Source organism: Xenopus laevis, chromosome 4L, assembly GCF_017654675.1.
Source record: "Xenopus laevis strain J_2021 chromosome 4L, Xenopus_laevis_v10.1, whole genome shotgun sequence".
NCBI classification, from domain to species: domain Eukaryota; kingdom Metazoa; phylum Chordata; class Amphibia; order Anura; family Pipidae; genus Xenopus; species Xenopus laevis.
Window position 1 is genome coordinate 122,710,351 of NC_054377.1, and position 27,817 is coordinate 122,738,167.

The 27,817-nt window shown below is 39.8% G+C and overlaps 2 protein-coding genes and 1 non-coding gene across 3 annotated transcripts in view; 2 read left to right on the forward strand and 1 right to left on the reverse strand.

The window, feature by feature from the left end:
* Positions 1 to 1,116: 1,116 nt before the first annotated feature.
* On the reverse strand, positions 1,117 to 3,085 carry LOC108714578. Its single transcript, XM_018258934.2, has one exon. The coding sequence runs from the start codon at positions 2,662 to 2,664 to the stop codon at positions 1,981 to 1,983; it is 684 nt and encodes a 227-aa protein (XP_018114423.1). The 5' UTR covers positions 2,665 to 3,085; the 3' UTR covers positions 1,117 to 1,980.
* An 18,477-nt stretch (positions 3,086 to 21,562) lies between these two features.
* Positions 21,563 to 27,817, forward strand: part of iars1.L (isoleucyl-tRNA synthetase 1 L homeolog) — a 51,407-nt gene continuing 45,152 nt past the window's right edge. The window contains exons 1-2 of the mRNA XM_018258935.2: positions 21,563 to 21,719; positions 22,122 to 22,253. Of these exons, the coding sequence (XP_018114424.1) occupies positions 22,135 to 22,253 (119 nt within the window). The 5' untranslated portion in view covers positions 21,563 to 21,719; positions 22,122 to 22,134. The remainder of the gene's footprint in view (positions 21,720 to 22,121; positions 22,254 to 27,817) is intronic.
* LOC121403562 lies at positions 25,961 to 26,093 on the forward strand. The gene has a single exon (XR_005967413.1). It is a non-coding gene; the product is annotated as a small nucleolar RNA SNORA84 (small nucleolar RNA).

Here is a 27,817-nt window from a genome sequence, read left to right on the forward strand (position 1 = left end):
CATTTCCACGCATGCAGTCACTACGTAATACTGTGTATCAGCTTACAGTTCAACCTTGCCCTTACCCCGATCCACATAGAAGCAGCGGGCAGTCAAATAAGAGTGTCAGGTGACTTGCTATGGAATGCAGCAGGCTGCTCTCACTGAGTGTCACTCGCTGGTGCAAACAGAAAGGGGTGGGGGGTGCTGGAGTCTATTGCTGGACCATAGGAAGAAAGAAGAGCCTTGTTTGTTGGGTTATTGGATATCAATTGCACTGAACTGTGATTTTTGTTGATGGAGCAAACCTTACGCTGACAGGAACATCAGAGAGGGGCACGCCTGCTAACACGACCCCTTCCCATTCCCACCAGCCAAAAGCGGTGCTTGCCCTACAGAATGGCTCCCAACATATGGTGATTAAATCATCCACTAGGTCATCGCCTAAATGAAAATATATATATCTACTATCCTATCTATAAACAGTATGGTGAAACTGCATCCTTTGTATATTTATAGGACTTACCTCCATTAAAGGACAGCTGAAAATCCTTCACATGCTATACACTGCAATATATTTTTGACCACTAGGGTTGCAGTTCTTCTAGTACTTATGAAGAATGGCTGTGACAGGGCAAGCAATATGACAGGCCTCACTCCTTACCAAATACATTCAAACATCATGCACTCTATAAGCGTTTTTGCTTTGCTATATTTAAGAAGTAATTTAACCCCTATGTTTTCCCTTTAATTCTGTATATCCTATGAAATCTACCCCTGCCCCATGCCACGATCCACGTCAACACTGCAAATTTATTGATATTGTGGACAGGGCTAACAAGAAAACTTCAGAATAAGGGATGGTTTAAAGGTAGGCCTAAAGAAAGGGCCCTCAGCCTCACAGAATAAAATCTACATAAAAGGAGGGCAGCCCTCCAGCTGTTATACTGCAACTCTAAGCATTCTGGATGTTGTAGTTCAGCAACACCGGGTTGAACATTGCCCCCCCCGATTAATATAGAAATCCCCTCCGGATGCCCACCCTCACCCTTAACAATAAAGATAAGTTAACATTTATATTTCTAGTTTTGAACCTTATCAGCTTTGTTACTTGTGAAAAGTCAAGACACCAAATGGTTAATAATATAATATACAAATTTATTTACAGAAATTCGTGGAAAAGGACCGTAACAAACCCAGAAAACGTGACAATAAAAAAAGATCTGCTTCGGCAATTATTACAGCCCCCCCCCCGTAGTAGTTTTACATTCCTATCGGTCAGATAGTTCTCATACACAAACAAGATATTTAGACGTAAAAAAAAAAAATCCACATTGTACAGTTAGGTTTAAAAAGCAAGGCAATAGACTTATTCTGGGCAGGCAGACAAAGAAAAGATTTTATATACAGAAATAAAAATTACAGATACCACCCCCCCACTCCAAAATGGACTCCTAGACCCCTATACACATATGATGTCTATCTGCTACTAGTGATAATGTTTAAATCAAGGATGCAAAATTGGCAATGCTCCAGATGTTGTAGATCGATAAACTCCCAGCAACCCTAACAGCTGTTGGCGGGATGTTGGGAGTTACAGTTCTAGAACACCAGGAAGGCCACCGACTGCTAAACATATACTGAAGGTTTCTGAAAATAAGATAGGTTCCTTTTGTCTGCCACGACAAAGGTACTTTGGTCTGCATTTTTTCCCTCGGTCACCCTCACTCTTTAAGAGAAAAGACAGCTTACATTTAAAGTCTGGTGCAAGGATCAACAACCTGAGGCTTGTCAGCTATTGCTGAACTACAACTGCCACAATCCTCCAAAAGTGGGGGATGCTGCAGCTGCAATTCAACTACAACAGAGGAATCCAGGTTTAGTAGCTGCACTGCTGATCACTACAAAATATGTAGCGGCTGTTTTGCTTCCAGATAATGAGATTACATAACACTTTGCAGTTGGCCCTCTAGGTCAGGGATAAGGTCAAGACAAATACAGTCAAGCAATCCTACTGCAGAATTCCTGAAAATCCCTTTCCATAAAGTTCTCGCTCTCAATGACATCATCCTCAGAGGGATAATACTGCTCGCTGCACTCCCCCCGCAGCTCCAGCAGGGGTCCCACTCCGCGGAAAGGGCATGGGGAACGGGTGGGAGGAGCCAGCTTGTCACACCTTCGCGGAGCCCTAGTCTCCCCATCTTTTCGGAAAGGGCTCCAGCAGGAATTGGATGGGGAGGAAGATGGAGAACAAAAGATCCCAATTACACCTGTTTCGGGGTGCTCCAAAAGAGCCCCATGGGCATTTTCCAGCACGCCCATGTATGAGTCCATGTCTAAAGGGTCCATTTCACTGTCTGATCCTCCACTGCACTCTGTACCCACTGAATCAGAGCGAAGCTTAAGCATCTGGTACTTCTCACTCATCAGGAACTGGTTGGTGTTGCGGGGAGCCCTCATCCCCGGGGCCCTGTTGCCCATCATATTCACTGGTCTCAGACTACGAGCTCTGGGGCGGGTGTAGGGTGGGTGCCCATGTTTCCATCTGTGGTCCCTGCCCGCCCCCCTTCTCTGCCAGCGGGTTCTGCAACTCGTCTTTCCTTCCTGCTCCCAGTCAAGCATGGGTGGCCCCCAAGGACACAGCACCCCTCTGCCACACATCATGAGCCCCCCTCTCCGTAGCATTGGGCTGGCTCAGGCTATCATTCTTCCCCTCACACAGGGGGACTGCTCCAGGTGACTAGGGGGGGAGCTTGCTTAGTGATATATATATATCGAAGTGATAATATATACACACACACTGCTAGATAGTGGTGACTCTTCCCCTGCTGCACTCTGATCTACCTTTTCACGATCCTCACCGACTTTTTCTTTACCAAGGCCCCTGGGCAGTTCATACCCCGGGGGGCCAGACTGGGGGACAGCTTGGACAGGTAGGTCGCCTTGTGGGGTTGAATCTTCCTGGCTGCTGGGATCAGATAATGTGTGTGAGCTGTGGTAATAAGCTATGGGAGGCGTGTCAGGCAGCTTAGTGTCAGTGCACAGAACCTGATATGCGCCTCAGAGCTCCACACTGTTCACGCTCCTCCTTAAAATTGCCTCCCCTCTGTTAAACCCTCTGTATATATATACATTGGGACAGACCAAGTGCCTCGACTGTGCGGGGGTGCGAATTCAGCTTATAATTAAAATATTTGCGGATTGCTGCCACAGTCGTCTTTGACATAACCCTTTGTGTTGAGAAAACATTCATACGGTACTTTGCTGAATCCGAAGGTGTATCAGACTGGTAAACCTGTTTTTGTTAAAGCTATCGGTGGGGTCCGGCTTCCCCTTTAGCTTCGGCAATCGAGATGACTTGTGATTCTCTTGTCGGAAGCGCTGTATTCTCAGTCTAAGAAGCGACAACGGCGGAGCCGAATATGCACAGAATGTCATTCAGTTACGTAAATGGAGCAACCGTCGGTAAACCCTGCCAGACTGTACCGTGGGCTCTCATTATTTGCACTTGGAAACTTGGTCTCCTTCCCAGGATATTAGAAAAGGAAGCTGAGTTTTGGGCTGGAAATATAATATACAAATGTAGTTATTTGTGATGCTGTTTTGTGAAGCAGACATCTTTTTTCTACCCCCCCCTTCCCCCACGGGTGAGGCAGAAAACTCGGCAGCAAAGCTCATAAACAAGCACTTGTAAATATATTCATTATTCAGTCAACTCCCACTTCATTTACTAATAAAAATATATTTAACTACACAGTGTCGGACTGGGATACCAGTGGCCCACCAGAAAACCTTAGGCTGAGGGCCCACTTTCCAAACTTTTATACCTCCTCTCCTCACTCAACCTCTTTATTCTCCTAGTCTCTTTTCTCTACATACTAAACTCTATTCTTCCATTATTAAGCCTCTTTATTCCCATAAAGAAATAGAGAATGACCATGAAATAGGCCAAAAGGTTAGAAGCAGGAGGGCCACTGACACCTTGGCCCACCGGGAGTTTTCCTGGTATCCCGGTGGGCCAGTCCGACACTGTAACTACACACAAACCTTTACATTCACAGACTGAGTTCATCAAAGGGGAAATGTTTTCTGGCCTGAAGGGTTTACAATCTTTCTGCACCTCCCCAACCAGGGGTATAACAGTAGACCCTGTGGCCTGAGAAATATTAATATTTATTTACTAAACAGTCCAGAATGCTGTGTGTAGCAGCAGGGTCTTATACAAACAAATACAAGTTTCTGTGAGTATTCAAATCCCACAAAACTCTCATTTGTCATTAATGTTCAACCACCAGAACCTCCTACTGACTATTTTCAGTTGTGCGAGAAGGGGGTGACTGCTCTGGGCCCACTCCTGAATGTTGCACAACTGGCTTGTGGGAGGAGACAGTGTCTGGGTGTGGACAACAAGTAGCAATTGAAGTGGCGACAGTGTAAGGCACGGGCCCACCTTGTTTTCATCTGTTTTTGGTCTACGACTATGTGTATCTACTCACAGCAAAAGTCTCAAGTCAAGGGGATATTGGAAGAACGTGGGTTTAGGAACAGCTGTCTTGTTGGACATGCCCAGGGCCCGAACTAGGGGTATGCAGAAGAGGCACCTGCCTAGGGCGCAACAATAGGGGGCGCTGTGCAGGCACCTGTTCTACCTACCCCTGATCGTAGTTACTTCTCCTCTGCTGCTCAACCATCCCCTCTGCCTAGGGTTGCCACCTTTTTTGGAAAAAAATACCAGCCTTCCTATACATTTATCCTTTTTCCCTATTAATAACATTGGGATCAACCATCATTTTTACCGACTAGGCAGTTAAATACCAGCCAGGTGGCAACCGTACCTCTGCCACTTCCCCTACCCACTAAGACCCTCCTCATTCTGGCCCTCTGCCGCTTCCCCTCCTCATTCTGGCCCCTGCCCACTCCGGCCCTCCCCTCTGTCGCTTCCCCTCTGTCACTGCCCCCCTTGATGTCACGGGGGGGGGAGTGAGATTACCAGCCGGGTTGCCTAGGATGCCCAGTCGGTTTGGCCTGGCCCTGGAAATGCCTGCCTAATAATGGGCCACCACCACTGCTAAGGGCTGTCTTGTTTGTTGGTGGTACTGGAAGTTGTAGTACAACAGCAGTTGAATTGCCAACACCTCCAGACATAATAACTTTTCAGCAATCATCTAGTTTTGACCCCCCCCGTGCTCCAACACTAACAGCACAATCTCCTGCCCGTTTTCTGCACCCTGAATTCATTTAAACTCCACAACAGAAAAGGCGTATAAATCCTTCCCAAATAACCTCAGATGCTGAATGTGCACCAGTAAACTAGCCAACAACCAATCAGATACCAGCATTCTCAGCTTCAACATTTTAGATATTAGTTGTGACATCCCACCATTAATTAAAAAACAAACCAAGTTTCTCCAAAATGTTTCCATAAAAAGAATGGTACGTGAGCAGGTGTCAAGAGAGACTCTCACCTATAAATATCTTTAGCTGATAAGCATTTTTCGAAGCGGCAGCCTGGGTGACTCATTTTTATACTAAAATTAATTCTCATTATTAAAATGACATAACTTATCACACCAATGAGGAAATCAGGGGATAAGTAAACTGTGGCCCATTCATATAATCTTCAGAAACTTAGCGGACCAAACTTTTTGGTGGTAGAAGGCATCTTTATTGATAGCTTGCAAGAAAAACAGACCAGACCCACTTATCTCCACTCACTCAATGCCACTCTGCTGCTCTCGCTCACCCTTTCAAATAATTTCAAGTAAACGAGGGCAAGCAGGAGGGTTGATTTTATGGTATTATGCAGTAATTTATTTTTTGGTAGAGGGGAATTGACCCCCCATAGATGAACCCTAGGCATCTGCCTACCCCTAGTCCCTGCCCTGTCTGATTGATTGCTATAGCTGCAATTTTGGAATTATTTACAAACGTGGAGTAAAGTCATAAAGATTAATGGAGTAATACACCAAATGCACAAAAGTCTTACTCCAGTTTCATGAAAGACCCATATTTGTTAGCTGTAGTGTTAAACTGATATTCTGGGCAGCATCTTTATGAATTTGGAATATCACTTTAGATTCAGCGAAGTTTGTTTGAACTTTAAGGGGGTTATTTATCAAAGGTTGAGTTTGTGAGGTCTATGAGTTTTTTCTTCATTGAATAAACTCACCACTCAAATGTTTGCTTATTTATGAAAAAAACTCGAATACTCAAATTGATTGAGTTTTCGAGTTCAAACCACCGAAATCCCCCGGAAATCATGAAGGCTAAAAACATCTTCAAATGGTTCAAGGGACCTCTGTCATTGACTTCTAAATGACTTTGACAGCCTTTAGCTGGAGTATTTTCATATTCAAGCTTTTTGCATCTTCGGCAATAATAAATCTCAAAAAAATTAAGTTTTCTTTTAAGTGAAACTATCCTCGAAAAAACTTGAATTTTTCAGGAAAAAAACCAACTCAACCTTTGATAAATAAACCCCATAACTTTCAAATGCATGATTTGTGATAACCTAATACATTTTTTTTGCATGACAACTAGTTGTTGATGTCGTCTTATATGAGATGTTTAATTGCATTCAGTCATATTAAACATGAGCAACAGCAAACAGAAATTCATAACAAGCTGCCTGTTGTGACTGCTGCATCATTTGCATTTGTGTACCCAATTTATAAAAGAGGAAACAAAACCAATGCACTGTCGGCAGTGACATCACATCCTGAGAATCATTTCAGATCTCAGGGGAATTCACTGCTGTATTGCATTTGCAAAATACTCTCACTGTCATCTAATGCTGTTTGTTCTGCCTCTGGTTTCCTAATAGTCGTTTTGACCTCTGTCTACGTTGTTGTAGATGTTTTTTTAAAAAAAAAACGCATTTCACCTTGGGTTATTAAAGGTGACCGTGTTCTTTAGAGATTGTTGACATTTAAGCAGTTTCATAGGGCTCAGGGCAATTGCTAACATTTTGCCTCCTGTGTGTTTCACGCAAGTACCCAAACACTTGCAATCACCCGTATACAATTGTCATAATAGTCAACAGGCTATCACCACTAAACTTTCGGTTGTTTTAAATGCATATAAAGGGCCCTGGCAGTTGCACTGCTGTTGTAAAGAGAAACATGTGACATGATTGTGTATGGAATCCATTGTGGGACCTATTGATGGAGCTTCCAGATTAATCCGGTCTTGAACAGTTGCACCCTCTCCTTCCCCCACACAGGCAGAAAGTTGTCTTCTTAGGGGTTAGACTTTACTCTGCTTCCCCATCTCCATTTTGGAATGAGCATAATGTATTATCATGAGCATAAACTCATGTGTAGATTTTCATTTTCTATTATTTGTGGTTCTAGAGTTATTTAGCTTTTCATTCAGCAGCTCTCCACTTTGCAATTTTTACAGTCTGGTTGCTAAAGTCCAAGTTACCCTAGCAATCATGCATTGATTTAAACAAGAGGCTGGAATATGATTAGGAGAGGCCTGAATAGAAAGACAAGGAATAAAAAGTGGCAATAACAATGCATGTGTAGCTTTACAGAGCATTTGTTTTTAGATGGGGTCAGTGACTCCCATTTGAAAGCTGAAAAGAGTCAGAAGAAGAAGGCAAATATTTCAAAAACCATAAAAAATAAATAATGAAGACCAATTAGAGAGTTGATTAGAATTGGCCGTCCTATAACATTCTAAGAGTCAATGTAAAGGTGAACCACCCCTTTAAACAGACGTCGAGTGCTCTTACTATTATTGACTTTAAGGACTCGTGAGCCTTTGGCTGTTGGTGGTACTCTGAGAATCAGGGGTGTAACAATAGAAGAAGCACACCTAGTGGGGAACTGACTTATAGTTACATGAGATTTGTCTTATTCCCAAAGTTTAGGGGGCTCGAAAATGGTTTTGTTGTAGGCTCAGCGATTTTTAGTTAAATCACTGTGGGAGATGTAGTTCAGAAAGATCTGTAGGGTCACATACTATCCATGTCTGATATATATAACAATACATGCCCTTTTTTTTACTATGAGGTTTTATTTACCAAATCCTCTGCTGTAAATGCTAGAGCACTAACTGTAGAGATTGGTCTGATTGCCACCTTGGGGTCTTGACGGAATTTCCCCCCTCTGAGGCAAATTGAAAGGCCGCAGTTGGGTTTTTTTCAACTATCTCTGGATCAACAGTTAAACAGGTTTTAACAGGCTGAACTTGATGAACATTTGTCTTTTCATATGCTTAACTACTACATACATAGCAACATAGTAAGTTAGGTTGAAAAAAAAAACACATGTCCGTTGAGTTCAACCTTTTATGTCTATATAAAACTTGTCTAACTGCTAGTTGATCCAGATGAGGGGGGAAAAAAACATTCTGAAGCCTCTCCAAGTTGCCTCCAAGGGAGAAAAATTCCTTCATTACTCCAAGATGGAAATTGGACCAGTTCCTGGATCAACTTGTATTTAGAGCTATTTTCAGTAACTGTTTTCTCACTTGCTATAAAAAGCCATCCGACCCCTTCTTGAAGCTTTCTAATGTATCTGCCAGTACAACTGATTCAGGGAGAGAATTCCACAACTTCACACTGTAAAACCCTTTCCGAATATTAAGATGCTAATTGAAATGGATTCTCTCATGTCTGTTTGAAGGACATACTGATAGGTAGGTAAACATTGGAGAGTTTATTATATGGTCCCCTTATATTTTATTTATATTTATACATAGTTATCATATCACCACTTAATCACCTCTTCTCCAGGGTAGACAACCCCTACCTTGGCCAGTCTTTCTTCATAACTTCAGACATTCCATTCCCTTTACCAGCAAAGTAGGTGTCTATAAAAAGATATTGCATAAAACAGCTCATATGTAAAACCCTGCTTCATTTAAATAAACCATTTTCATAATAATGTACTTTTCTAGTAGTATGTGCCATTGGGTAATCATAAATAGAAAATTGCCATTTTAAAAAATAAGGGGCACCCCCTGGGATCATACTATTCTCTGTGCACATAACAACAAACCATACTTGTTAGGTCACATGAGCCAATTAACAGACAGAGTTCTGTCTTTTGCTTCCACGCTTCTTCCTGTTATAGTTAGAGTTGTAGTATTTCTGGTCAGGTGATCTCTGAGGCAGCACACACACCAACACGAAATGGTGGCTCAAGGCAAGAGATGTAAAAGGGGCAATATTTACTTAAATACTGTATATAGACCAGTTTGATAAGATTCTTTAATATGCCACTTAATATGATGTAAACTATCTGTTGCTTAAGAGTTAATTTTGGGGGTATAGTTTTCCTTTAAAGTGAATACCATGGTGATCAGACAATCGCTGATCGCCAGGACATCAGTCCTGGCCTCTACGTCACCCACCCGGCCCCTGCCATCATCCGGTCCTCCCCCGACTTCACCCAGCCCGCCTCCCGATGTCACCTGGCCCGCCTCCAGCCCGTTTTACCCAAACAAAAAAGGTGGCAACCCTACATCACTGCCTCTGCTCAGTGATGTATTCATAGGGTTGCCACCTGTCCGGTCTTGACCTGCACAGTCCAGTTTTTGGAAGGGCTGTCGGGGTCAAAACGGCCTGCCTTATTTTGTATAACGCCAAACTGTGACATCACTTCCCCGCCCCCACAATGTCATCGCCTGTCTCCTGGCGGAGTTATCAGCAGAGAAAGGTGGCAACTGTAAGTATTCCTGAAGTGTGGCAATTAGGTATCAACTATCCCATCAGCAGCCACAGGATGCAGTGGGTCCCTGTACTTAATATCTATTCAACACTTTGCATGCTGCCCTGCACCTATAGGCACAGTTCCACAATGCGGCACAAAGAACAGCACCCCAGTCTTGAACACAGAAAGCGCTATATTGATGGGAGAGGTATAGATCTTTGCTATTCATTCTGAATGTGTGCCTATGGGCCCCAAGAATGAGCTATGGTGCAAAGTGTGAAAACAGTGGTTTGTGCAGTAGCATGGTGCCGGCACTCACAGCAAAAATCTCCCCCTGCTCTGCTGCCTGCTAGAAAACCTGTCTCATCTCCAGGGGGCACCATGGGGCTGTGGGTAGTGCACCCCCAGAAGTTACACCACTGAAATTCGAAAACAACATTTCCCTCTGGGGCTATATTGAAAAGTATTAGATGCCCTGTCAATGATTAGGACCTTTGTGCACCCTTGTAAAAATGCTGCTGTATGAGAGAGAGTCAACAAGTATGATGAATGTGCATGGTTTCATTTAAAAAAAAAAAATGGCATTTTTCCCAAAGCGTGAAATATTTGTTGTATTCTAGTAAAAAAATCAACCCTGAGGTGGTGTTACACACTATATCCTATGGGAACATTGTTTTCATTCTTACAGGATCCTATTAACAAACCAATTTGAAAAGTTGCAGTTAAATCATTTTTAGCTTCTGTTTGACAGCTGGACTGAGAAATTATTTCTTGAGTTTGACGATGATAAATGTATTGGGGATTAAAAAATAATGAGAACAACAGGTTTTATATGTAACTATAACTATATAACATGACATATGCAGAGACACGCCCAAAAAATACTAGTATATTTGTCCATTTCATTTAAAAGATATTAATAATAATAATAATAAAAATAATAATATAAAAATCATAATAAACAGACCCAGAGCGAGTGCTTGTGCATTTAGCAGTGGCCCCAGTAACAATGGGAAGAATCACAGGAAGCTCTGTGGTTACCTTTCTAAATTACTTGCATATTTAAAGAATGCTACTGCTTAATTTTTTATTCAACTTTTATTATGTTATAGAACGGCCAATGCTAAGCAACATTTCAAGTGGTCTTCATTATTTGTTTTTTTTTTTTGTTTTTCAAATGAATTGCATTTTTCTTCTGACTATTTCCAGAGTTCAAATGGGGGTCACTGACCCCATCTAAAAACAATTGTTCTGTAAGGCTACAAATGTATTGTTATATATAGTATATATGGTATAGTTAACTCCAAGTTGAACAGCCCCTTTAAATAACAGTTACGTTGTTCATAAATGTTTATTTCAATGTGATTCAGTGGGAAGTTGGGAGTGGTTCTCTGTAATGTCCTGTGACTTACAGCAATAGCACATGTAGCAATTCTGAGTCTGTTGGAAAATGAATAGCTCTGCAGGTAGGGATGCAGGGCTAGAACTAGGGGTAGGCAGAAGAGTCACCTGCCTAGGCAGCAACAATGAGAGGGGCGATGGGCAGGGTCTGCCTACCCCTAGTACGTGTTCATTCCCCTCTGTTGGATACAAACCATTTGGAATCAATCCCCATTGACTTGAACGTCAATCACCTGCCCTCTGAAGTTACTTTGAGATGCTAATTGCTGCATTTCTCAGACCAACGAACTACCCTGCGAGTACAGCCAATTGCCATGAAAATCAAATTTGATCGCTTTGCCCCTGGGCTGCACATAGGTGGCCAAACTGGGCAAAGGCCTGCTCCTTTGGCAACCTCAACAAATGATCTTAAAGGGGTAGCTCAATTTCAAGTTAACTTTTAGTATGTTATAGAATGACTGTTTCTAAGCAACTTTTCAATTGGTCTTCATTATTTATTTTCTATAGTTTTGCCTTCAACTTCTGACTCTTTCCAGCTTTCAAATAATGGTCACCGATCCCATCTAAAAACAAATGCTCCGTAAGGCTACAAATGTATTGTTATTGCTACTTTTTATTACTCCTCTTTCACGGCTTCTCCTATTCATATTCCAGTCTCTTATTCAAATCAATGTTTGGTTGCTAGGATAATTTGGACCCTAGCAACCAGATTGTGGAAATTGCAAACTGGAGAGCTGCTGAATAAAAAACAAACTAATTCATAAATCAGGAATAATAAAAAATAAAAACAAATGAAATTGCAAATTGTCTCAGAATATCACTCTGTGCATCATACTAAGAGTTAACTCAAAGGTAAACTACCCCGTTAATGTGTATGGCCAGCTTAATTCCAAACATTCTGTCCCCTGCCCAGAACTGTTATGTGTGCCAATGCACACCTCCCTTATATAAAAACAACAACTAACTGTGGAATACTATAAAAATATTAAACACCAATTACATTTTCTTCAGTATTTCCCATAGTTTACTAAAGGCAGCAGTGGTCAAAACCCTTTCAACACTGTGCTATGCAAATAAGGGCCCTGCAACCTTGAATTATATATAACTATATTAATGATTACCAGTGCACATTAACAGTATATTATATTTAAATGTACACAAAACCCTTTAAAGGGGAACTATCGCGAAAATGAAAAAACGTTCTAAATACAATTAAAAATTCTGTACTGTTTCTGAAATAATCAAGTTAATCTTCATTATTCCTCTCTCAGCATCTGGTTCTCCTAATTTTGTCTTCATTCAGGAGTTGGGTGTCAGGTAAATGATCCAATATATCTTATAGAGGGGCTCCTTTTGCCTAGAAGATGTATTAGAGATCACTCTAAGAAAATCACCAGAAAGCATGTCTCTCTACGTGCAGAATTTGTGCAAAAGGCAGCTATTTTGTTAGATTTTGTTTGTACTGGAATCAGTTATTTGAGTGAGCTCTAATACATCGCTAGGAAATATAAGATATATTGAATCATTCGTCTGACACCCAACTGCTGCATGAAGACAGAATGAAGAGAAACAGATGCTTCGAGAGGAATCGTGAATATAAACTTATTTCAGAAACAATGCAGAATTTTTAATTGATTGCATTTAGAAAGTTTTACTTTAGTATGAGGAAGCTTATATTAAATTTGATTTTCGCAACAGTTAATTTAATTTTCATTTTTGCTTTGTTATTTCATTTTGATTTGTGCTGAGGGTTCTAAAAGAGAGGGGAATCCATTTCAGAAAAAAAGCTAGAAGATGAGTAATTTAGAATCCTATTTTGGACAATAGAATTTATTTAGTATAGTTATATAGGATCGTAATGGTGTGTTTTGGGGCACAACATGCCCCAATAATTCATTGTCATGTGAATCCCAAAAAAAAAAATCTAATAGGAATTATGGCAGTAAACGTTAAAACTGGATGTAAATATGTTGCAATGTAACACTGCCTGGGGTATACAATGTACGGGCTTGCTATGTAGTATATTTCCATCGCATATGTGAATGTGTTCCAGAGTGCATTCCTAACATGCTTTACAGTAATGACATTGTAAGTAAATATTTCCAAAGTCTGCACTAGCTGGGGAACATATGGAACAGGCCATTACATTGGGTTTGATATAATTAATGTCATTGGTGTAAACAGATATGATTGGGCCCCAGAGCAAATTCATTTTCATGTCCCCAAAATGTCTAAAAGTTGACCTGTTTTACCAATGTTTATTGAAATTGGAAAACCTCCTGGCCCCCCTGCAGCCGCAGGGTCTGCTTCCTCTATAGTTACACCCCTGACTAATGTATTAGTGCTCTACATAAGCCGATAGCACACACAGCATATTCTGCTCCTAATTTTTTAAGATGGTGGAGATGCACCCAACGTGCTTCTTGAACCTGTCATTAACTTCAACTTTAGTGACAGGTGGATGTCAACCTTTCCATTGAATTAAATGACAATCTTTTCTCCGCTGACTGGAAAACACAGATGGAGAATATGACCTATATTCCTTAGGTCTTAAGATACTTAGGCTAATGTCAGATGGCTCTATGATCGTCTATGATGGCTCGATTCCCCCAAACTGTACCTCATGTGTGCAGCGACAGGCCGATATCCTTGAAATCAATGGCAATAAAGGGTTTGTTCTCCTTTAAATTAACTTTTAGTATGATGTAAAGAGTGGTATTCTGAGGCAATTGGTTCTTGTTTTTTATTAATTGTAGTTTTTGAGTTATTTAACTTTTTATTCAGTAGCTCTCCAGTTTGCATACCTCCCAACTGTCCCATTTTTAGAGGGCCAGTCCCTCTTTTGACAGCTCAACAGCAGTCCCTCATTTAAACTGGAAAGTCCAGTTTTTCTCTGCACTGAACAACAAGAAAAAGAAACAAAGTTTCTAACTTAATTGGCTTTTGGCAGAGAGCACAGAACAGCCACAGCAGAAGATAAGATACTTTTGTTACAATTTGTAGATAAGCAAATAAATAATTGTAACAATATAAGATAACAGGTCACTTGGGGAAAGTTAGACTCGCAGCTTAAAGGGCAATTCACCTTCATTAGCAAAACTGTAATAACTGGAAAAAAACAGAAATATGTTCAAACTTTCATAACCTTCCAAATTTTGTAAAATGAACATGGTAATTAGGGGGTGTGGCCACAAAAATGGGCATGGTCAAAAAAAATTCACTGCTCTACGCGTGCAAACTTTTTTGTCCCTCTTTTTAATACCAAAATGTTGGGAGGTATGCCGTTTGCAATTTCAACAATCAGGTTGCTAGGCTGCAATTTACCCTAACAACCATGCACTGTTTTGAATAAGAGACTGGAATATGAATAGGAGAGGCATTTGTTTTTAGATGGGGTATAACATACTAAAAGTTAACTTAGCAGATTTGGGCACTATTTGCATTTTCTCCTCCAACATAGAAAACACTACCTGTGACATATTAGCCTTAATTTTACTTTTTAGAATATTCCTTTTCTGAGTTGGGTTAGGTGCCCTCGTAATGTTTTACCTTCCTACCTACCTATGTCAGAGTTTGACCTAATGAGCCCTGACAGGTTCATAACCTTAGACTGTCTTACCACAACAATTCTGCAATGTAATTAACTTGTCTGTGACACAATGGGGTTTGTTACTGATGTGGTGCCATACTGGGTTGGTATGGTTCTAGAATATTTTTTGTGCTTTTTGGCTATGGCATACAAGTAACAATAATGGGAAATGGTGAGGGTAGGCTCATACCCTCCATAATTACTATACCTGGCAACTCCACAGTACTTTTTTTTTTAAAGTAAACTAAACTTATAAATACCATTATTTGTATCTGAGAACCATGTGTTAAAGGGGTTGTTCACCTTTGAGATACATTTTAGTATGATGTAGATACTGATATTTGGAGACAATTTGCATTTGGTTTTCATTTTTTATTATTTAAGGTTTTTGAGTTATTTAGCTTTTTATTCAGCAGCTCTTCAATTTGTATTTTAGGCAATCTGGCAGCTAGCGTCCAAATGACTCTAGCAACCATGCCCTGATTTGAATAAGAGACTGGAATATGAATAGGATAGGCCTGAATAGATGAGTAATAAAAATGTGCAACTACAATACATTTGTAGTCTTACAGAGCATGTGCTTTTTAGCAGGTGTCAGCAACGCCCATTTGAAAGCTGCAAAGAGTCAGAATAAAAAACTATAAATCTATAAAAATAAATAATGAAGACCAATTGAAAAGTTGCTTAGAATTGGCTGGGATATGGGATCATTTTCAGTAGTGCAAGCAAGTGTTATCTAGTTAGCTTCTAAAGCTGGCCATAGACTCATAGATTTGATCGTACGAATCTCCATTTCGTACAATTTTCAGGCCGTGTGTGGAGTGTCCCAACATTTTTCGTGCCATGGCAATCGATTGTTCAGACGATTGGACAGGTTACAGATAATATATCTGACGATATCAGTGGGAGACTGTCACCAGCTTTTATCGGACATAACTTTCGTACAATTGCTGTCAGGGGCAGAACATCATCTGATCTGTTCTTTCACTACTTTATTTGATCTGAATGGTTAGTGGCAGGTCGGGAGATGGCACTGAACGATCGTTCGTCGGATATGAAGGTAAATCTGCACGTTTATTGTTCTGTTGAAAGGCTCTTGGGGGGGGGAAGGGGGGGGGGTGATGTTGCTCCAAGTAAAGAGTAACTGAAGTTTACCAGAACACACGACTGAGCCAACTTGGGAAAGTGAGAAAACTTTTAGCTCCTTGTCAAATTTCAAAATTAAATATTAAACAATGTGATTGCTCCATTGAAATGGAATTCAATGCAGAATTCTGCTAGAGGAGCACTATTAATTGATGCATTTTGCAAAAAAAGTGAAGTTTTGCTGTGACAAAATGCCTTTAGTATCAAAGCATTCTTTATTTAAAGGCTCATAGTTTATATCACTGTAGGATAAATCAACAGGATGGTTAGGGTTGCCACCTGTCTGGTTTTGACCTGGACAGCCCAGTTTTCCAAATTAGGAAAACCAGACAGGATTCCATATGATTGCTGCGGGGATTGGGCAATCGCCGATCACCACTTCATAGCCCTATCACTGATGTCACGACCCGCCCCTGGCGCATCACGCCCTGCACCCATTACATCATGGTCCTGCCCCCCGCAGAGTAAGATGGCCAAAAGGTGGCAACCCTAATGTTGGTTAATATAAGAAAGCTTACCATGAAAGGGAAATCAGCTTCACTATAGTTTCAAAATATGCAATATGACAACTGTATATATTAAGTACAGTAACAAAAAACTGTCTGAAAACATCTGTAACACTGAAAAAGAAATATAAAAAGTATATATATGTTCATATGATGATAGCATTGTTTTAACATTCAAATGAGAAAAAGATAGTAAGAGCCCCGGCACTCTCAAATAAGTTAAGTTATCTAAATTATATAGTGAACCAATCAATTGATAAATATAAAGTGCTTGTGCTAATAAAGAGGACTTACTTGGTTAATTAAAACCATCTAATAGGTTTAAATAGATATTAAACAATTAACAAAACAACAAGTTCAGAGAAGCATAGAGTTGCTTTTTCTGTGTATTAAAGATAGCCAGTGCCAACTTGTTAGTTTATATTCTGAATCTGTAAGTGATAGATTCAAAATTCCAATATGTTATAAAGTGCAAGTGCTCAAATGTTTACAGTCGTCGACTGGGTGTGGTTCAAAATGAATAATTTATGAATTATAAAATCACAGGGTAATTCATTACCAAAATTCGTTTAAGGAAAAGGAACCAGGACCGTCATTCAAGGAAAATTAAGTAGGAAAAGGAAAATAGTGTAGAGGTGGAGAAGTCCCAAAGAAACTGCTGCCTATTATTTTCTAAGCCCTGGGACCCCACACGGGGGGAAAGTAGTACACTGAGGACTGTGGTCTCGTATATTACATAAACTATCTCTTGAAAGAGCTAAAATAACCTAAAAAACCACAAATCCACCAGTGCCATATAAATAACAGAGAATAAAGGAATTGAATGCGGTTCCCTGGACCAGGCTATGAGTATTCAAATTCAATTAAAAGGATTTTTGAAAAAGGTTTTTTCCAAGGTGATCAAAAAAGTATTAAAATCTGAACAACAATTGAATAAAATTATTGTGAAGAGAGACTCTGCCAACGCGTTTCGCTAAAAAGCTGTCAAGGCAAATGCCTTTGTTTTAATAGTTCCAATAGTTGTGGACCAAGGGGTTATCTTGGTCTCAGTGGGAAGAAACCTTCAGTGATATGCTTTACCTGTGGTAAATAAGTGAGCACATTGGGTCCATGCCACATCACTGACATGACCTGATGTGCTCAAATATTTACCTTGAACCCAATATGAAATGGGTAATCTAACTTAATATTAACTTTTACTATGCTGTACAGAGCAGCATTCAAAAAAAATCTGCAACAAATCTTCATTTTCATTCTTTGTGGTTTTTGACATTTTCTTCTCAATCTTCCAGATTGGAATTTCGATTGCTACGTGGTTGGTAGGGCATAATTCTCATAGCAACCAGGCAGCCGTTTGGATGATCAATGCCAGAGGGCTTAAAAGTAAGATAAGCAATTGAAAAGGAAAACTATACCCCCAAACAATGTAGGTCTCTATAAAAAGAGATTGGATAAAACAGCTCATATGTAAAACTCTGCTTCATGTAAATAAACCATTTTCCTAATTATATACTTTTCTAGTAGTATGTGCCGCCCCCTGGGATCGTACGATTCACTGTGCACACAAACATACCAAACAAACCATACAAGCCAATTAACAGACAGAGTTCTGTCTTTTGCTTCCACACTTCTTCCTGTTACAGTTAGAGCTGCAGTATTTCTGGTCAGGTGATCTCTGAGGCAGCACACAGACCATCATGAAATGATGCCTCAAGGCAAGAGATGTAAAAGCGCAATATTTACTTAAATATATATTCCAGTTTGGTAAGATTTTTTAATATGATGTAAACTATCTGTTGCTTAAGAGTTAATTTTGGGGGTATAGTTTTCCTTTAATTAGGCCTGATAATAACAGTGGCCCTCACAGTTAATCTGTTTTGTTAACTGTTGGGGTCAGTGACCTTGACAACCAGAATAGCCAAAATGAAAATGCTAATAATAAAAAATATATACTGAAGATCAACTTTAACTAGAAAAGTGTTGACATCTGGCTCTTTTGAACAATTGTCCTATTAGGACTCCCTACTAAGCTTAATATACCAGCTTAATATGCATGCAATAAAGAAGGATCAACTCCCTTGGGTCTCCACACAGCTTTCTCTGGATAATGGATATAGGATGCTAGGGCAGGGAAAGGGTAAAACCATGGCTTTTTTTTTTGTATTTAATTAATTTTATAAAATCATGGCTTGTCTCCTCCCCCTGTATGAAATTCACCTGCAATGCTTAGCCTGCTAATTTCTGTTTGTCTGAGATGAATACATCTCCCAATGTGTTCTGCTCTGTCAGCAGTCTCTAAAACCAGTTTTTTGTTTGTAGGCCTGTAGAATCTTGCCCTTTGGAATAAACCAAAATACGGCATGTTGGGATTTGTCTGGAGACTTCAAATCTACAGTTACTGATTATTATTAAGTGGAACTACAGGTCAGAAGAACCACCATACAACAGGGAAGGCAGCTCCCTCTGCATATTTACTTTAGATTTGGCAGAGATTACTACTATTGGTGCATATAATCTCCTGACCTGCCACTAAACTTTCAGATAATAAAGTAGTAAAAGAACAGATTAGACAACGTTCTGCCCCTGACAGCATGTTATGTCCGACAAAAGCTGTGACAGTCTCCCACTGATATCGTCAGATCGGCAATACATGCAGAGAAATTATTGGCAGCCGACAGAAACTTTCAAACCTATCAGATCGACCGAATGACCGATCATCATGGCACGAAAAATGTCAGGACACTGCACACATGGCCGAAAATCGTATAAAACAAAGATTCGTACGATCATATCTGCACGTCTATTATGGCCAGCTTTAGTTGATACATTTGTTACCTTTATCCCTGCTGATCAGAATCCCTGAGTTTCATTAAAGGCAGCTGTTAGAATTGATACAGTAGCTGCTAATATTCCACAGATATTATTATCAACTAAATGTAGCAAATTGTAACAGTTCAGGTGCTCCTGGATCACTGAGCTGCCAGACTGAGACACTAGACACCGGAACATTAAACTTCAACTTTGGGAAAACAATAAAAGATAAAAGATGGAAAGCAATTGAAAAAAAGTCTTTGTTTATGGCAAACAACCTGAAAACAACTGAACTGAAAAAGTGTTTGGAAGGTGAACAACCCTTTTCAAGGGGTGGTTCTCGTCTAAGTTAACTTTTGGTATGTTATAAAATGGACAATTCTAAGCAACTTTTTCGACTTTTTCAATTATTTGCCTGCTTCTTCTGACTCTTTCCAGCTTTCAAATGGGGGGTAGGGTTGCCACCTTTTCTGGAAAAAAATACCAGCCTATATATTTATCTTTTTTCCCCTATTAAAGGAGAACTAAACCCTAAAAATAAATAGGGCTAAACAGGCAATTTTTTTATATATTGAACTTGTTGCACCAGCCTACAATTTCATCTTTTTTTTTTTTTTTGTTACTTATAATTTTATTGAGCATTTTAAACAAATAAAGCATATACATGACCAACTGCATATAATGTTTACAAAGTCATATGCTATTGTGGACACGTTTGGAAACAAAGAAGAAAAGAAGGGGGAAAAAAAAACAAAGGAGAAGACAAAGAAAGAGAAAGAATAAAAAAAAAAAAGGAAGGAAAGGAGAAAGAGAAAACAGATTATATTAACCATGTACCAGATTTAACTCTGAGTGTCAATAAAATCTGTTGATACATATGCCTGCTTGCTCGCATTTTTTGGTGCACAACTGTAAATCATTTATACCAATGCAATACCTAAGTGGACAAACCCCATGAGCTCCCAAATAGACCAAACCGCTAGATATCGTTCTTCAAATGCTTTGTTACTGTTAACCTTGTCAATGACTTCAGATAGTGTAGGAGGATTGATGGTTTTCCATTTACTAGCTATAGCTAGCTGTGAGAACCTGATTAAAATGTCAGCTTTTTAATAGCAGCAATGATCCAGGACTTCAAACTTTTCACAAGGGGTTACCATCTTGGAAAGTGTCTGCGACACTCACATGCTCAGTGGGCTCTGAGCAGCTGTTAAGAAGCTAAGCTTAGGGGTCGTCGCAAATTATCAGAAAATGAGGTTGTCCTGTAATATAAACTGATGCTACAGGGCTGATTATTCAATTCTGAGGCTAGTTGCACTGGTTTCTGTGCTGCCATGTAGGAATTATCTGTATTAATTAGTAATCAGCCTTATATTGTGACATTTATATTCTATGTGTACTGTATATTGTGAGTGGGTCCCTAAGCTCAGTAAGTGACAGCAGCACAGAGCATGTGCAGTGAATCATCAGAAAAGAAGATGGGGAGCTACTGGGGCATCTTTGGAGACACAGGTCTTTACTGCTAAAGGGCTGTGGTTGTCTTGGGTTGGCACAGAAGCCCAAAACATAATGTACACCATTTCTAGCCTACTTCTTTAGTTTAACTTTCCTTTTCCTAGTTTAAAATTGGGATCAACCATTATTTTTGCCGGCCAGGCCGGTAAAATACCGGCCCACCAGGCCAATTTGTAATACCCTAAAAAAAAGCCCTTGGCCCGCCCCCAATTCACTCAGATCGTACCTTTATATCAGGCTTCTGGCCATCGCGTGTATTGCTCCGCCCACTTTTGCATCACTGCGCGTGTCTCCACCCCTTTTGTTCCTGCCCCCCCCTGGCCGGTAATTTTTTTTAGAAAAGGTGGCAACCCTAAATAGGGCTCACCGACCCCATCTTAAAACAAATGCTCTGTTATTGCTACTTTTTATTACCCATCCCTTATTAAAATCATTGCATCGTTGCTAGGATAATGTGGACCCTACCATCCGGATTGCTGAAATAGCAAACTGTGGAGCTGCTGAATAAAATGCTAAATGAATCATAAACTACAAATAATAAAAAAATGAAAGCCAATTGCAAATCCTCTCAGAATATCACTCTCTAATTAAATTAAAATAATTTAAACGTAAGCGACCCATTTAAAGCAATTGTATCACATAGTAACGCTCCCGTCGTCGCCCTGGGTATTACTGTGCCTCAAACTATACAATTTGCCACAAAGACTTGCGATTCATTCACAAGACGGATGATTTTCCCCACTTCTGAATTATATATTAATAGGGGACATCACATAAACCATCCCATAACAGAGCTCTAAAAGAGGCCCTAGTAATACCGGAAGTCAAAGAGCTCCGATTCACAATATCAATATTTCACTTTTGTAATCAGTATACAAGCAACGTTTGACCAATCAACGCGTCCGTTTCATTTTCGAAAACAGCTGAGCTTGCTGATTGGCTCGTTATCGTCACACCCTCTCCCGGCTTCAGATTCTACTTCCTTTTCCGCTCATGCTGTCTTCTCATTGCATCAGCTAGTGACAGCCGGTGCAAAGAACTGGGAATTGACCGTGCTGCAGATCGGCTGGGAGTCAGAGAAAGATTCTCTAATATAGGAACGAAATAAACGTAAGAATGTTAGAGGCTGTGCATGAACGGTCAGTATAGGCAGCTAATGTGTCATGGGCTATTTGCATATGGAGTAGGACTATAGTGATGTTACTGTACTCCATATGTAAATGATGAGCTTTGCAGCAGAACAGATGTTGTTCATACCCGCTGATCAGCATGTCTAATCTAGTCAGGCTGCCTTTGTAAACATGAAAATCATTATTTTTGGTTGTAGTTCTGCACAGTCACTGGCCACTTTGCTTTGTACCAATCATCACCCACCTGGTGCCTTATTATTTTGTGATCCAACCATGCGATAGAATTTATTTGTGAGACTGCAAAACAAGGGTATCTAACTGTTACGTGTTACACATGTGGTTTGAATATTTATCTATACAATCTGTATGCTGTTATGCCCAGGTTCTTTCTACAAATGGCTCAGCAAGTACCTGAAACTATCAACTTCCCTGCGGAGGAGGAGAAAATCCTGGAACTATGGCAATCCCTTGACTGTTTCCAAGAATGTTTAAAGCAGTCCAAAAGCCGTCCGAGGTGAGAGCTGCCCTGGGTTATCCGTGTGTAATCATCCTAATCATATACCTTGATTGTTCATGCATACTCAAGTCTCAAAATCTACACTGTGTCTGCAACCAAGGCACTAGCTTTAGCCTTTAGATGGTTCCTCTGCTTGAAGGAGAAGGAAAGCTACGGAGGCATTTTATTGCCAATAGATAAGCTGCAATAGTGCAAGCTAGAATGCTATATTTATTCTGTAGAATGGTTTACCATACCTGAGTAAAAAGCTCTAGAAGTTCTCTGTTTGTTTAGGATAGCAGCTGCAGTATTAGCTTGGCGTGACATCACTTCCTGCCTCAGTCTCGCCCTGATCACTTATAGCTCTTGGCTCAGATTACAGCAGAGAAGGGAGGGGGGAAGAGGAGCAAACTGAGTGCTCACGCCTGGGGCAAGGAGGTTTGAGCTGTTTGCTCATGGCAGATGAGCTGCAGCTATTTCCTGAATCTAAAGTTATATTGTGTCCCATCATCTGCTGTGAGATATCATTCTTGGCACTTTTATTTGCAGAACATCTACTGTATATAACAGTCTCTTTAAAACAGAAGCTCTTGTGTACTGCGGTGTGGCAGCCCTGCTGCAAGCAACAACTCCCTTCAACCTTAGATTGAGAGAGTTTTGATTTAATCACAGCTGGAGGGCCTGCTGCTGATGTACTGTTGTAAATCTGTGGTCTTCCAGCTGTCACAGGACAAAAACTAGATTGTTTTGCTACCTGCCCACAAGGTGAAACTTTTTTTTGTAATTGTCCAACAGCAGACAGTGGCCCTTCAACTGAACAGAACATATAAGAAGGTGTCCGTTCCTGTATCTGTCCCTGTATAACTACCTACAGGCAATAGTGCAGGTAGTTCATGCTCTGAAACAGATGGGTGGTGACCTACCAACATGATGAAGGGAGGTTGTACCCCCCGAAACCTTGATACTGGTGGAGATATAAACAAATAAATAAGGGGCACTTTACCCACTGCAGAAAATTGTGTGTGTGTGTGGATCCATGAACTAAAAGTCGCTGGAACATGTAGTTAACCAGTAACATATATCAGACGATGACGCTTTAGCTTTTCCTTCAGCCAAGAGTGTAGAACGTTCTTGTTGGAGGGCCATCTAATTAGAACAATGCATCAGGAGGTGGCCCTCCAGCTGTGATTAATCAAATTCTAAGGTTGAATACAAGAGTTATACTCCTTAGAAAATGTGCAGCAGATTTGGGAATAAAATCTAACATCTGAAAATGGGACACAGCAAAACCTTACCATTTGGACGAAGGCAGCAGCACCACTAACCCCTATGAGAACAATCTGACACAATCTTTTTTTTTTAAAATTTTTAAATTTTTTTTTTGTAACTTGCGTTTTATTGATTTTGACAGAAAGAGAAAAGTACATATATTTCCAATTGTGCCAGTTATCTGTGGTAGCTTACAATTGTACAACACTAGCAATTGCATTTTACACTCAATACATATCCATCGAAAGAAAAATCATAGAAAGCGAACTAGTGGGGGAAGGGTTAACAAAAAATAGGAATAAGCCCTACGGAATGTCATCAAATACGCATGAAGGAGATAGCACAAGTAGTCATTCTCTTATACATATACAGGTCAAAAAATGATTCTTCAGCCATCATAGGAGTGAGCTTCAGCAGTTCCTATTACCCCATTTTTATTATGTAAGTATTGCTTATTCGGGCGGTCATTTCCTCAAATCTCAATCTGACACAATCTTAACAGTTTGGAGCAGAGAGACAGGGAAGGGACTTCAACTGGTAATGTAGATTTGTGCTTGTTACTCACAGTTCTGGCCATGTTAATCTGATAAAAGCACACACCCAGCCCTCCTTTCAGCCTAGACACTGAGCAGACTGGATCTCTCTCTGTAATACCATTTTTTAGTATTTTATTTCTTGTTCTTGGGCATTATACATTTCAAGGAAGGAGCAAAATAATAAAAAAGAATTGATGCTGACACTATGGGGCCTATTTATCATGCTGTGTAAAACAGTGGTGATGTCGCCCTGCAGCAGCAACCAATCAGATCTTTACACCGCATAATAAATAGGCCCCTGTGTCTCATTTAAATTTATACTGGACTCCTTTCTTGCATCAGGCTTGCAAATTAAAGTCATACTGTAATGTACTAAGCTGCATTTAGAATTTAGCCAAACCCCAGTGCAAATCCATAATCATACCCATATTGTCATGTAACTTTTGTCACAAATTTGATATTCAGACAAATCAAAAAATGATACAGGTATGGGACCTGTTATCCAGACTGCTTGGGACCTGGGGTTTTCTGGATAACGGATCTTTCCATAATTTGAATCTTCATGCCTTAAGTCTACTAGAAATTCATTTAAATATTATATAAACCCAATAGGCTGGTTTTGCTTCCAATAAGGATTAATTAAATCCTAGTTGGGTTCAAGTACAAGGTACTGTTTTATTATTACAGAAAAAAAAATTTGGATAAAATGCAGTGTATAGGAGCTTTCTGGATAACGGGTTTCAGGATAATGGACCCTATACCTCTATATCCAAAGCATCTTTGCTTTAAAGAGACTGATTATTTGTAGCATAGTAGAGGTGATTATTTCATAGCATAAATGTATAGGTGTGGGTATAGTATGTATTTAGGAACTCCGCATATATGTATATAGTTACATACAGCTTTTTAACACTCACACTTGAAAAAGGGTTCCACACCTGAAACATGTGTGAATAAAAGCACTTTGCAGTAAATTGCTGCTTGGGCTTGGCCCTTCCTTAAGAATGTTGTAGTTTCACTATTAATGTCTGGACGGGTAGTGGAATGAAAAGCCGAACGTAAAGGTATAGTTGTGTATGGGCAAAGTTTTGTATATCCAAAGTATGTTTGCTTTAAAGAGACTGATTTGGTGATTTTTTGATAGTATACATGTATAGTATGTATTTAGGAACTCCACGTATATGCATATAGTTACATATAGCTTTTTTAAGTTCTGATTGTTTCCATCTATAACCCTTTAAGCACCAAGTGACTTTCAGAGAGAAACAGAGAACCACAGGTTAAATGGCTTCTACTTAACTCCATAAACATGGCCTGATCCCTGTGTGCTGTTCTGAACTGTACTGATCTGAATGGTTCGGGTATTTTTAGATCAGTAGCACGGTCACTAAATAGACAAGTTGTGCAATTCTTCACATTAATATATAAATAAATAAATATATAAGATAAATGGTTAAATGTTTAGTTTAACAAGAACCTGAGGCCTGCTAGTAGGACAGCTTTATTCTGCAAGTTACTATTCTCTGCCTAGGAACTTTCTATGAAATTAATAGTGACGTGCAGTTTGGGAGTACAAGGCAGTTTTAAGGTTGCTTGCCAAGGTTTCACACCCACAATGACACACCCCTCTGATGGCAACAGAGATGGCACAATAGATTGGCTGGTATCCCAGTGCCACTGGAAGGTTGGGGAAGTTGTGAACAGAAATCATCCATATGTTTTTAAAAATATATTCTTTTAGGCAGGTATCTATCTATCTATCTATCTATCTATCTATCTATCTATCTATCTATCTATCTATCTATCTCTATCTATATCTGCATGTTTTATCATGTATGTAGATTGGTTTCCTTGGCTTTCAAATTGACATCCAGAAGTGCATATTGAATATGTATTTTGATATTGAGTTTTGATTGATTTGCCCTGTGGTTCCCAGACCTGACATTTCCATGCAGTACTCTGGTGTTATTAAATGGGCAGAAATAAAAGCTGTGATACTTTGCATGGGGCATTGTGCTGTACTTGTCCCCATAGCCCGGTCACATTAACATTTTTATATTTGAATACATTTAACAGGTATCACACGGAAAGCATTATTGGGCCAATAAATGACCTTGAGATGCAGCAGGAGAGTTACTGCTGTAACCTCTTCATTTTTGCCCCCCTAAAATTGGCAACTTAGGTCTCTTTGGAGTTTTAAAGAGCATCTGTTTTTTAATAACTGTTCCAACTATATCCTTTTTGTGACATTTTGTTTATTTTCAGGGACTGGAGGGTTGACAAAATAATCCCCTCCATAGTGATTAGGAGTAAAGTTTTACTTCTTTTAATAAGCCTGCATTATGTAAAAACATTTGCGAAGGGTGCGTAAACAGAACAGTGTGCCACATTATACAGACTTTCCTGTGTTAAAGTATATATGAGAATTACACCTATAACACAATCAGGTTCATCTTTTTCAAAAGACATCTTTGAATAAAGACCAAAGAGGTCAAAGTAAAATGCTCTGATAGGAGAGTCTTCCGCATACCAAGAGTAGGTGGGGTAGTTTGAGAGCCATTCGAGTGAAATATGCTTATGAGCAAGAAACAGATTCACATTACTGAGTTTAGCGAGTTGTGTTATAATCCCCAGAAAACATACTTTCGGGGAGGGTTGTACCTAAATTGGGATGACTACAGTAAGCAATTTGCAAATTTTAGTTTTAGTGCAACGTTTGATATTCTTGTTGGTATAGATTTCAAGCAGTATGGCAAGCAGTGGGCAAATATCTGCTATAAAGCCAAAGTTTGAGGAATGCATTGCTTTAAAATGAGGCCACGAAAGAAGTGGAGCCCTTAAAAAGACTTTGGAAGGCTGCATCCAGCTGGTGGGCTACCAAATGGACAGCTTTGCCTTAAAGGAGACAATGTGCAAGCAAGTGCCAGTGCATTATACATTATACTGTTTTAAATATAGAAGAATATAGAAGGAAAGTGCTCATAAAAGTAGTGTTTTGTGCTGATTTATTTAAAATGTCTGCAAAAACTCTACTAACCCCACCCATCTGTTCCACTTCCGGTTGCCTCCTTTCCCAGGCTGTGCAGGGGAGCAGGCAGCACTCAACACACTGCACTGTATTATTGGAACCAATCCACAGCTAGGCTGAACTGAGTGCAGGGAGCTCCAATAAAGGGCCATGTTTAAAGATTATATAATTTTTTTAGCCAAAAGTGAAACCAGCACCATATAGTATTCATTATTGCCTACAAGATTATGGGTTGATTTATCCTATATGTCTCTTTTAAAGTAAAGACCAAGCATTGGGTTGTAGGGTACTGATTGCACACAGCATTCCAAGTTTGCATGTGTTAAATAATGTATGGGTGGAATCTCAACAACAGTACCGTAGCGATCTCAGATGTTGCTGTTATTATATGTGAAAAATGCATACTTGTTATATGACCATTGCTACTCATTTTAAGTACAGTACTATAATAAATTAGGCTTTCATACTCCACTGTCTTAAGGGAGATCAGTGAAAGAAAACCCCTTACTTGTAGTGTAAATGCAGTGTATTTTCCATTTAAGACACATTTTGGGAATTTGGACCCTTGGAAAATTTGTCCCACGGAACAGGGACGACAGGAGATTATACTTTACTCAGTGTATTGAAAGAAAAGGTGTGTATTCATTAATTTGTTTCATGCGTGTAACAAGCAGTGACCCTTAACCAATGATAAAGGAGTGTTCCACTACTTGTATCCATCTGAATATTTGTTTTTCCATACTGGTTTC